Below are 12524 nucleotides of genomic sequence, written 5' to 3' on the forward strand. Positions count from 1 at the left end.
CTACTAGTAATACTGGCATTAATTAATTAATAATTCATATATATATATATATATATATATATATATATATATATATATATATATATATATATATATATATATATATATATATATTGTATATTTAAAAATAAATAATAAATTAAAATAATTTACTCACCCTCATGTTGTTGTTGTTGTTTTACATACAATAAAGTGTATAAGGTTGAGTGTTGTTTGTCCTCGGTTTAGCAGGAGTCTAAATTTCAATTAACTTCAAACAGGGCTGTTGCTGCCTGTGAAGTTTTAAGTAACTTTGTCCTGTTGGGACTTTTGTTTTATAAAGACACTTTTATTTTGAAGTTCACTTTAGGGCTTTTATTTTGCAGTTATTTCCTGTTATTAATTGCACGTGACTTTTTGAAGTATGTGAAAACCCACTGTTGTCTGTATCATTCTGCAAAGAAACGTTTCACTTATTTACATTCCCCAGTCATCAGAGTTTGTGGATTGAACACATTTTGACTGAATAATAAATATCATCGTGTAAGGCTGTCAGATCATCTCTTGGTGATGGAGAAGATAGTTAAGGGTGAGTTATGTTGTTGATAATGTGCAGTATTATGCATTATTATTGCAGTCAATATAAAGCGATTCGAGATTCAAATGTGTATTGATATTTACACTAGCATATATCAGCACTTGTGCATTGCTGTGAATCAAATCATATTGAGCTTCCTGTATAGACCTCTACTTAGCTCGTTCGAGTGAAGTTAGCAATTACACTGAATTGAGCTGAATAATGACACTTGTATACATTTATATAAATATGATGGGCAAAAATGCTGCTGACTGCTCATCAAAATGCACAAAAATATGTAGGATTTTTTCCCCCCAGGTTTATTATTTATTATATTAATACTACTATTTATCCTTAATTATAATAATAAATTTTTAGATTAGTTATAATAGAATTCAAATATTAATCTTAATGCATAATTATAATGATCACACATGTTTAATCATTATGAAATCCAGAAATGTTTATTAATGCTATTTACTAGAAGTAATGTCATTTTTAAAGCATTAAGGACACATTTATCATAATTTATCTAACATATCTAATAGTTTTTACTATCACCTAACATAAAATCATCAAATTATTCAATGAATATAGTTTAAAACACTTTAGATGTCTTGTTTAATTTGCTACTCTTTTTTTAAAATTGTGATATTTATTTAATGTCACAGTATTTGTTTGGTCACAGATGTTGGTGATATTCAGTCCAGACTGATTGATCACAGGCCGGTCCTGCAAGGTGAAATCAGATACTTCATCAGGGAGTTTGAGGCAGGCCTGGTTACATTACATTTTAATACCTTTTATTCAGATACTTCCTTTTAAAATTAATCAATAAAACATATGGTTGCTTCCAAATGATCTATGATGTACTGACAACAACCGAGTTTACACTACAAATGTTTGTTTCCTCAGGAGAAGCGTGCTTTCAGAGAATGCCGTCTACTTGAAAACCTGAATAAGATGACGTTGGACATTAATGAGCATGATCTGCCGCGGTGCACTGAGAATATGCATGACAAACTGTGTGACGCTCTCACACGACGTAAGTTTCATTATGTATTATAATAAAGAGTGTGATAAAGTGTCAGACAGAACAGGAATAGAAAAGGGCCACTGTGTTTGTGTAATAATCTACAGTGGGTTGGACAATGAAATTGAAACACCTGTGGCCTGTTGCACGAAGCTAGCTGAACAAACTCTGAGTTTAAGGATAGTTTTAGAGTTGCCAAATCCAGATAAATCCAACCTGGTTTAGATCAGATTTGGCGGTCTCACAAAGCTCGGTATAAACGTTCTCTGTCAACTCGGGTTTGATCCAGGGTTTGCGATTAACTTTGAAGCATGTGCACCTGAAAGTGTTACAAGTCCGGCAAACAGCCAATCACACGGAACATTCTAGAACCTCTCGCGAGAGAGACGGTGCAATTCACTTCTCTTCTGAAGATTAAGAGATCATTTTGAAAATGATCATGAAATTATATGCGTTTACAAGGCAGGAATAAACACTGCTACTGCAGCGAATCTTTGAGACGGCAGCTGAAAGAAAATATCAGACTACAGACCCTTTCCAAAAAATTAGAATATCATGGAAAAGTTTTTTTATTTCCATAATTCCATTCAAAACGTTAAACTTCCATAGATTATAGATTCAGGGCCCACAACTTAAACGATTTCAAGTATGTAGTTGTATATTTGTACGTAATTTGGGCTTCCAGCTCATAAAACCCACGAAAACAGGATTTCAAAAAATTTGAATATTACATGAAATCACACAGTAATTAGGCCGGTGACACACTGGATGCATGGGGTGAGCGTCTCAGCTGCCTGGCGTGTCCGTTTTTATTTCGGCTCCCATGTTAAGAGGTTAGAGCTTGCACACTGCCTGCGTGACACGCGGAAAACGCGTGCATGCTAGAAATAGAACCGACGCCTATTTTTCACGCGACACGCAAGCGTGTTGGAAGCGTTTCTAGGCAAAATAGAATAGGAAAAGATGTTTATATGTAATTTTGACACGAATACATATTAATACATGTCATTTTGATGTTTGAAAGTGTCTAGGGTTTGACATAAATGCAAATATAAATGCAATTTTAAAAAATATGATCGATTTTCAAATACTGCACCTCTCAATACAGAACGAAATATTTTGTAGCCTATTTTGCCGTCAACACTGCCGACGTTGTCTTTGCTGCTATATATTTATGTTTAACATGAAGTATAGGCCTTCCACAACTCTCTCCCCATATGTCAAATATATCACCAATGAGGCTTATCATATGTCACCCAGCAGCAGCAGCGCCGCGTCAAACACGCTTCTGGTGTGCAAAGACATGGAAAACGCCACGCAAACGCCACGCAGCTGACACGCAACGGAAACGCCACGCTCACGCCACGCAGCCAGTGTGTCACCGGCCTTACACAGTGATACCATGGTCATTGAACCAGGTTTTGGTTCTTTTGGCAGTGTGGGCAGGTGCAAATCCTGCTGGAAAATGAAGGAAGCATGAAGTGCTCTGGAAATGTCCTGGTAGACGGCTGCGTTGACTCTGGATTTAATAAAGCACAGTGGACCAAAGTCCTCTTTTCTGATGAGAGCAAATTTTGCATCTCATTTGGAAACCAAGGTCCCAGAGTCTGGAGGAAGAATGGAGAGGCACACAATCCAAGATGCTTGAAGTCCAGTGTGAAGTTTCCACAGTCTGTGTTGGTTTGAGGAGCCATGTCATCGGCTGGTGTTGGTCCACTGTGCTGTCCACTCAACGCAGCCGTCCACCAGGACATTTCTAGAGCACTTCATGCTTCCTTCATTTTCCAGCAGGATTTGCACCTGCCCACACTGCCAAAAGAACCAAAACCTGGTTCAATGACCATGGTATTACTGTGTGATTTCATGTAATATTCGAATTTTTTGAAATCCTGTTTTCTGGGTTTTATGAGCTGGAAGCCCAAATTATGTACAAATATACAACTACATACTTGAAATCGTTTAAGTTGTGGGCCCTGAATCTATAATCTATGGAAGTTTAACGTTTTGAATGGAATTATGGAAATAAAAAAACTTTTCCATGATATTCTAATTTTTTGGAAAGGGTCTGTATATCAATGCATGTGAATCAAAGAAATAGGCCTAATTATAGGTTCACAAAGAGCTCAAATGAATTCACGTTTAAAAGCATTATATATAAATGCATGTATTATAGTTATATTAATTTAAAAGCAAAGTGTATTATTATTTGTCAATTAATAGGCTACAATAATTATATGAATATATTATATTAACTTTAAAGTAATATTAATTCATATAATACAAATATTATAAATAATTAGCAGCAAAAGATGAGAAATTTGGTCTTTCAGTTTTTTCCACTATAAACTGCTTTAATTTGGAGCGAGAGATACAGGGGACTGGCTTTATTGCATCTGATACATGTCATTGCACTGATTGGTCCAGTTTGGGTTTGCGATCTCTAACCCAGAATAAAACCTGCTCCGGAGCAGGTTAGCCATTTAGCGTAAGTTACCATGGTGACGAAACCCGCTAAAAACCAATCCACCTTCTTGAGCCCGAAAAACCAGAGTTTGCTCAAACTAATCTTGAACTTCCCTGTAGCAACTGAAACCAGCTTTGTGCAACAAGCCACTGGTCTTACACCACAATAATTTATTAGCATGGTGTAGGGCCTCCTTTTGCAGCCAATACAGCATCAGTTCATCTTAGGAATGACAGATACAAGTCCTGGGGCTGGTTTCACAAAGCTATTTTAGACCGGTCTATAGTGTTAGACAAGTCTAAAATTTGCTCATAGACTATTGGCTAATGCAAGTTAGACTGTTTCACAAAAATAAAGACTGATTTAATTTAGACCAAAAAAATTAGACACCTTACCCCCAGGCTAACTTAGGTCTAAGACTCTATGTTACCTTGGCAACCAGCAGTAACAATCAGTTACATTACAAACAGCCAAAAGAAAAGGGAAAATGGCTCATAATTTTAACTTTTCTTCTTGTTACTACATTCTCCGCTAAATTTCCCAAGTAAAATGTCCTTGTAACTATTAGTCCTCCAACAAACACATATTTTCCGCTGGGGTAAACTGCACTGAGCGGTTGAATGCGCTTACTCGATCCGCCATGTTTTTTGTTTTGAAAAGTGTCTTATTTTACCCAGAATACATTGCAGTGTAGTCCTACTTAAGATAGTCAGAGTCTTAAGTGCTTTGTGCAACGGTCTGATTTAGATGTCTATCTGAAGTCTGACTATCTACTATATCTAAGCCATAGTCAAAGTCTATCTGCACCGTGGCCAGTTCTCCGTTTTCTGAATTGCTCCTCCAAAAGTAGCTCAAAAATATTTAGATCTGGTGACTGTGCAGGCCATAGGAGATGTTGAACTTCACTGTCATGTTCATCATGTTCATCAAACCATTCTGTCTCCAATCTTGCTGTGTGTATTGGTGCATTGTCATCCTGATACACGGCCTCACCTTCAGGCCAGGGTACAATGTTTGAACCATTAGATGCACATGGCCCTCCAGAATGGTTTGTTAGTCCTTGGCACATCAAGCACAGTAGAGAATGCCATGATATTGCAGCCGGACATCCCTTTCATACGGCTTCAGACGGCATCTACAGTTACTCCTGTTGGATGTGGTTTGTCCTTCCTGGAGGTATACCGACATTATCCTGGATACCGTGGCTATTTTGATACACCATAAATACTTGCTGTCCTAGACACAGATGAGCCAGCGGGACATGCACCAGCAATTTATCCTCTTTCGAACTCTGATATGTATCCCATTATGTTGTGTGGATTGCTATATTTTATGTACGGCTGTGCTATTGCTGTCAACCTTCACCCTCTGCACTTACTGATGGATTGTAAAATCAGTGAAGATTGAAACCTCCAACACTATATTGGCCTGTGTTTCAGTTTTATTGTCAACCCCTGTATCTGTCTGTCTGCCTGTCTGAGAGAATTTGTTTTTGTTAAAACAATTTGTGTATTTATGGGAATAATTGACATTGTGTTGACGTGTGCTTTTCTATTTGCAGTTGAAGCAGCAAATCATATGGCGCAGAGGATCCAGCAGAGGGAGCTAGAGGCTGAAGAGGTACATGAGGAAAATAGAAATGCATCATTAAATAGGGCACAACCTAAACTTTGCATAAAGGTAGATCTCCTAATTAGCTTTAGTGTTAATTGTTCCTTGAGTAAAGCAACATAAACATCCTCTTTATTTATCCGTCCTCGGCGTAAGCAAAAGCAAAGAGCAAAAAACTCTTTGCCACAATTGTAACCCAGTGCAATCTAAACTGTTCTAAAACCTAACATAACTGAACACCACCAAGTCTCCTGCTTTTTAAAAAAAAAAAAATAATAATAATAATTTTAACATTTTTACTCTAATCTTTATAATATATAATCTTTTTTACTTTGTATTAAACTTTTTGTCTTTGGAAAAATACATATTTTTGATGATGATTAATAAATTAAAATGTAAGATTTGAACCAAAATATACATAAAATCAGTGTAGATTGCACATTTTAGAAAATTACATTAAATCAAAAGTAAAATAAATAATAGGAGGGAAACACAATTTTGTTGATCGCAAATTAATAACAAAATCCACAAACTGGATTCTGTTACGTGCAGGGCAGACAAGGAAGAGAAGAAGAGGTTGATGTAGTTTATTCAACAAAACAAAGAAGATAATCCAAAACCAGAAACATAGGACAAATAACACAGCTAAGCAACAACATAGACAATACAACAAAAATAGAAAAAGGTCTATATGAGGAGGACGAGTCCTTTGTGGTCTTAATTTTAAAAAAAAAATTCAATTAATTTTACACTCCTATAACCAGCTTTATTTGTCAGAAAATAATCTATTGCCAATTTTTTTTTATTGGACAACATGTATAAAGAATCAAAATGCATGTGCCATGGATATATAAAGTAGAATAGCCTTTGCACAGACAGATTGTAATTAAACCATATTGTTGATGAAAAATAAAACTGCTAGTTATTATCAATAATGCATTAATGTTTTTGAAAAAGAAACATCTTAAATGAATATAACTGCGCTGCGTGCGCTGAAGCTGAAGAGCTGTATAACCACCGGTTAATTGAAGTACTTTGTTAGCGAGTTAATTAACTCAACGTAACATATCCTATATCAGATTAACCACATATTTATGCAACATAAACACAATATTACAACTTCTATCTGCACATAAAGACACAAATGCACAAGAAGTTACGTGCTTGTCAGAATGTGTAACTCCTTTTGAGGATGCGCTCTTTCCGTAACAACGTGCTGAAACACGGCAACTAAACCAAAATAATTTCAAACTTTTTATTACAATAGTGTTCTCTTTATAATATAATGTATATCAGTCCAAATCATACAGTAGTTATTAATGTTGTACATCACGTGAGCTGAAACTAAAGCCGGTAAACTGAAGCGCTTTACTACCGCGTTAATTAAATTAACCAAAGCAAATACACAAAATAAACATAACATAAGGCTGTGATTGCACATGCGAACTTGACTGTGCTAGTCATAAAGGTGTAACTTATGCCGCTAAAACACAGGCGCACACTTCACAAAATTATTTTACAGTAGTCTAAGTCTTCTCATTATAATCTATATGAGAGACTTGCGCTGCACATGTTGGACTTAACTATATTTTCATGATTACAATCATGTTTCAAGCAGTTCATAATGGCGAACAGTGCACATCTGAAGTATCTCAGCTGGAGGAAATAATCATTTATTTATCGGCTTTAATACAGTGCTATGCATAAGTTTAGACACCCATACTAAAGTTGACTAAAAAGAGGAATAAAAAATCATCTTTTGGAAACTGAACTTAATGCCTTAATTTAAAAAATTAGGAAAAATCCAACCTTTAAGGACACCAATTATCTTTGTGAATGAATAATGTATCGTAAATAAATAAATGTTCTTCCTTAAAATACAGGGTGCATAAGTTTGGACACCCCTATGTTAAATTCCCATAGAGGCAGGCAGATTTTTATTTTTAAAGGCCAGTTACTTCATGGATCCAGGATACTATGCATCCTGATAAAGTTCCCTTGGCCTTTGGAATTAAAATAGCCCCACATCATCACATAGCCTTCACCATACCTAGAGATTGGCATGGTTTTATTTCAGTTAGCCTAATAGCTAGTTTGATTTGCATTGAGAGATGATCTTATGGAAAGTACCCCATGCCAATCTCTAGGTATGGTGAAGGCTATGTGATGATGTGGGGCTATTTTAATTCCAAAGGCCAAGGGAACTTTATCAGGATGAATAGTATCCTGGATCCATGAAGTAACTGGCCTTTAAAAATAAAAATCTGCCTGCCTCTATGGGAATTTAACATAGGGGTGTCCAAACTTATGCACCCTGTATTTTAAGGAAGAACATTTATTTATTTACGATACATTATTCATTCACAAAGAAAATTGGTGTCCTTAAAGGTTGGATTTTTCCTAATTTTTTAAATTAAGGCATTAAGTTCAATTTCCAAAAGATGATTTTTTATTCCTCTTTTTAGTCAACTTTAGCATGGGTGTATTCACTTATGCATAGCACTGTATATAGGCCTAATATTCTTATGGGGCAGATAACCATATGACAACAAATGAGAAGCGGGAACAAAGGGCACAGGTACAGAAACACTGGGAAACAATGAAAAAAGAACTAAAAGTCCATAAAACAGAACATAAACCGAATTAAACATTTGGGTGAGGTCATATGACAGCAGTATAGCAGTCTACAGATTTAAATATTGATCTTTGTCTGAAGTATACTGTTTCACTAACTGTTTTTAAACATGGAAGGCATTGTACACGGTGTAGTATGCAGTAGCTATATTGCAAACATAGCGACTATATTTGTAATGGTCAATTGCAAACAAATTCTTGTGACAGCTGATTATAAGTAACTGGCATATGTAACTTGTGTTGATGTGTGTGTGTGTGATCAGAGCACACATCTTCAGTTGTGTGTGGAGAGGCGGAAGCAGGACTGGGAGGAGTTCCTGAAGGAGCAGTCTCGTCTGAAGGAGGAGGTGGATGAGGAGCACGCTAAAGCTGTGGGCCGACTCAGTGCTCAATATGATGAAATGAAGAAAGACCTGGCCAAGTACAGCAGCTTCTGAACCTCAACCTGTGTGTGACTGTTAATGTACTCGTGTTTTTACTGATGACATGCCAGTGTAGTCCAATTATTTCCTTTTTCCATTTTGTTGATGCTGTTGATGATGACATTAAATAAATATTTTATACAAAAATGAAAACTCTGTCATCATCTACTCACTCTCATGTCGTTGCAACCTTTGTGTAAATACTCTTCAACTTACTTTTAGAAAGAGTTCTTGTGACAGATGTACTTTAAAAGAATATACTTATGTGCAAACTGAATGTACCCACTTATCCACTTTTTTGACCCACTTAAGTAGGATTTAAGCAAATATCTTTGAAATATGCTTGCACTGCAGAATGTACTGAGAAGCATTTATGGTAAACTAAATTTTACTTGAATGTAATATCTGTTGAAACTTGTATGTGATGTATTTCAATGTATTTGTAATTGAAGACTTCAGATGCAAAAGCCTCTAAGTGCCATCTGAAATTTCCTTCTTGAATGATCATTTTTATCAAGCTTGTATGTTTATGTTCAGTTATTTCACTTTAATGGCAATGAAAATGACCTATTAATTGTCATTAAAGTGAAATTACTGAACTTAAATATGCGAGCTTGATAAAAATACTCCTTTTAGAAGAAAATTTTAGATGGCACAAGTCTTCAGTTACACATTTGTAATGAAGTTGCAATTTAATACATTTAAAATATATTAACTTTACATGTACCATCAAATATAACAATAAAAAGCTAAAATCAAAATCATGTACTTTACATGTGTTGTAGTATTTTAGTCAACACATCGAAATAAGTGTCTTTTTTAAACATAGGGAAGCAGGACTGTAAATACTTTTACGTGTATATCTTTTAAAAGTGTATCTGTGTGTAAAGAAATGGTCATGAAGGTACTTTTATACAGTATGTTTTTTTTTTTTAAGTACTGTAGGCCTACACACTATTAAGATTTGAAGTACACTACAAGTTCTATAACACTGAAGTACATCTCTTTTTCACAAGGGAAACCCCTATGCTGTTATTTTCTTCTGTAAAAAACAAAATGACAATGTGTGAAGAACATGCAGCTCAACAATATCTGCTAAGCTGAATATGCAGGATGGAGAATGGGATGGGATTTGAGAGTTGCTGGGCAGAGGAAGGTTTTTACTGAGAAATATCTTAAAATTCTCCTTGTATTCAATAGGAAAAAGAAAATCGTATTGGCTTTGAATGACATAAAAGTATATTGCTTCATAACATTCCTTTTGGGCTGAATTTTTCCTTTACAGCCTTGTTGATTTTACAGAAGGTTTTCATCTTGTATTAGGCTATATTTACTTGTATTTAATATGTTTCTGCATTAAAGCTTGTGAAATCATATTCAGGTTCAAATTAAACTGCAAATTTGAGTCTTACTTTCGTGAGATCATTCAGTTCATATACAAATCTCCATCATGGCACACATGTGCCTCTCAAATCCGTTAAGTTTACATCTAATCATAGGCATTTTCACATCAGTCAGGAACTGTAAGAACCCTCTCATATGACAGTTTTTTTCTGACAGATGTGTTTGTATAAAATCTCCTGCATTAAACATGTCGGAATGTGTTTAAGCCATCTGTGCACCTGCTTTAGATTGAGCCCTTGGCCAGAAAGCTGTCCTTTCTCCTCACATGTCCCTGTGTTTTCCACACAATAGTAAAGGTCAGACGGCACATTTAATTAATCGGAGCTGCCTTTGACATGGGTGGAGCATTTGGACTGTCAGTTCTTCACAAGCTATAGCTACAGTGTGTCCCGAGCATTTACACACTGCTAATGTTAGCGCAACAAATCTGTTTATTGATCGTCCAGATGTTTTTCTGTGTGGACGTACCTGTGGAAGATATATTTCAGAGATGAATGAAACAATATTTTGGACATCAACATAAAGCAATGAACAGGAAATTAAATTTAAACGTAAACCTGTTTTAGCTTCTTTGAGATGTTTTTGGGTCATGATGTTGCTTTTCCAGCTTTTAGTACTTTTAGTTATATAAACCAAAATCAAATTTAGTTTGCTTCCAATCTGCCATCATTTAAGAATAAATAAAAACATTCGGTAAAACTTTAGAATACTGTTCCATCATTAATGATGAACTGCAGGAACAAATGAGTAACGCAATATTAACAATATAACTTCTATTAACTAACAAGAAACTCTGATTAAAGAATTAGTAAGTAATAGTGCTTAGTTGAATGTGGTAGTTCACTATTAGCTAAACAGAAACTACTTCTTTTTTTTTCATACCTCCCAGAGGACTACTTAGAACTACTATACAGGTTCATAATTAACCTGAATAATACATAACGTATAATTAATTCTAAAGTGAAGGTTATGGTAATTCAATAGCTAGCAAAACATAATTCATCCAATTACAGTACAACTGCCTCCAGACATTTCTCTAATGCTGTCATGTGTCTATCAACTAAATATGATATGCTGTGTAATTGACAGACCACTTTTTAGTAGTGTTTGCTATATTACTATTGCTCATAGGCTACTTAGGGTTAATGATTTTCAAAGTGGCGTTAGAACAGTGACAACATGTTTTGAATTTTAATTTTGTAAATGTTGATTCTGGATTTGACATTTAACAAAAAAAAAAAAAAAAATCAAACCGGCAGATTTTTTCCCCAAGGTTTTTAGAGGTGAAATGAGCTGTACTATTAATTATTAGCATTCATATTAGCAAGCAGCTGAATTGGGCTTGGAATATGTCAGTCTTTGGCTTTGTCATTCTTCATATCCGAGGTTTCTCTCAGACCAGGGCTATAGAGTTCCCATTGGCATTTACACATCGAGTGTGAGATATTTGCAGAGGCAGATATTTTGAGGTTGTCTCCTCCATGGCAAATCCGAGTCAGTCATTGGCAGCTAATGAGGAGTGACACCGCGGAAACATGGACCTGCCTCGCCAACAAGGCACCTTTCATCTGTGCCTGTTTGCTATTGCAGCTCTGCTTGAGAAAAGAAAATAGACAGAAAATACTGGAAAGGTAAAAAAAAAAAACACAGTGGATGTACAAATCCCAAGAGCGTGATTATGGCCCTTTAGCTTATTCTTTCAGCCAATTTAAACGTCTCTGTGGAAATTATGTTATTGTGAAGCAGCTGCGCCATCACTTTGCAGCTATATATGTGTCACGGTGTGCGGCTGTAGTAAGATTCAGAGAGATTAAGTCTTTAATCATAAATTAAGGAGAAACAACGCCTTCATGTGTTATTGGAAATTTCCTACTTCCCACTTCTGAAGTTGTGATTACGAGCTTGTCGCATTCAAGTGCTTTGTTGTCGGAAAGAACAGGAATCATGGAGGACACCAGGTTTATTCTATTTATTAGGAAAATCTTATTAAAGCCAAAATGACATTTTGGCGTCCCATTCATTTACAACCATATAAACTTTCACCACACTAGATTGTCCGCTTGCTGATTATTCTGGAATTTCGGTCAAATACAGGTTATTTTCACTGTGTATAAAACATACAATATGCTTCAAATGATTATTCATATTTGTAAATATGCACTACTTTAACGACAAGACAAGGTGATGTAGCTGTTGTGGAAAAAAACTAATGAAGAAGCAATCATTCTCCCCTCCACCATGTTTAAAGTTTATGGCCTGCCCAACTCAGGAACTTGGAAATCAAAATTATCCCCGAGCTTCCCAGTGCTAAAAACAACTTGGGAGGGCGTTCATGTCCATTTTTTAACTAGGAAACTCATGTTTATCATAATTCCGATAGCACGTAAAGGCAGCATTAAG

The 12524-nt window shown here is 35.6% G+C and overlaps 1 protein-coding gene across 1 annotated transcript; it reads left to right on the forward strand.

The window, feature by feature from the left end:
- The first annotated feature begins 374 nt into the window (after positions 1 to 374).
- bloc1s5 (biogenesis of lysosomal organelles complex-1, subunit 5, muted) lies at positions 375 to 10130 on the forward strand. Its single transcript, XM_079863709.1, has 5 exons — positions 375 to 568; positions 1245 to 1327; positions 1472 to 1601; positions 5615 to 5673; positions 8562 to 10130. Exons 1-5 carry the CDS (start codon positions 550 to 552, stop codon positions 8733 to 8735), a joined length of 465 nt encoding a protein of 154 aa, XP_079719835.1. The 5' UTR covers positions 375 to 549; the 3' UTR covers positions 8736 to 10130.
- The last annotated feature ends 2394 nt before the right edge of the window (positions 10131 to 12524 follow it).

The sequence above is a fragment of the Squalius cephalus genome (assembly GCF_949319135.1).
Source record: "Squalius cephalus genome assembly, chromosome: 25".
Lineage (NCBI taxonomy): Eukaryota > Metazoa > Chordata > Actinopteri > Cypriniformes > Leuciscidae > Squalius > Squalius cephalus.

Coding starts and splice junctions, on each gene's coding strand:
- bloc1s5 (XM_079863709.1), top strand. Junction 1,328..1,471: donor ACTTCATCAGGGAGTTTGAG/GCAGGCCTGGTT, acceptor TTGTTTCCTCAG/GAGAAGCGTGCTTTCAGAGA. Junction 1,602..5,614: donor GTGTGACGCTCTCACACGAC/GTAAGTTTCATT, acceptor TTCTATTTGCAG/TTGAAGCAGCAAATCATATG.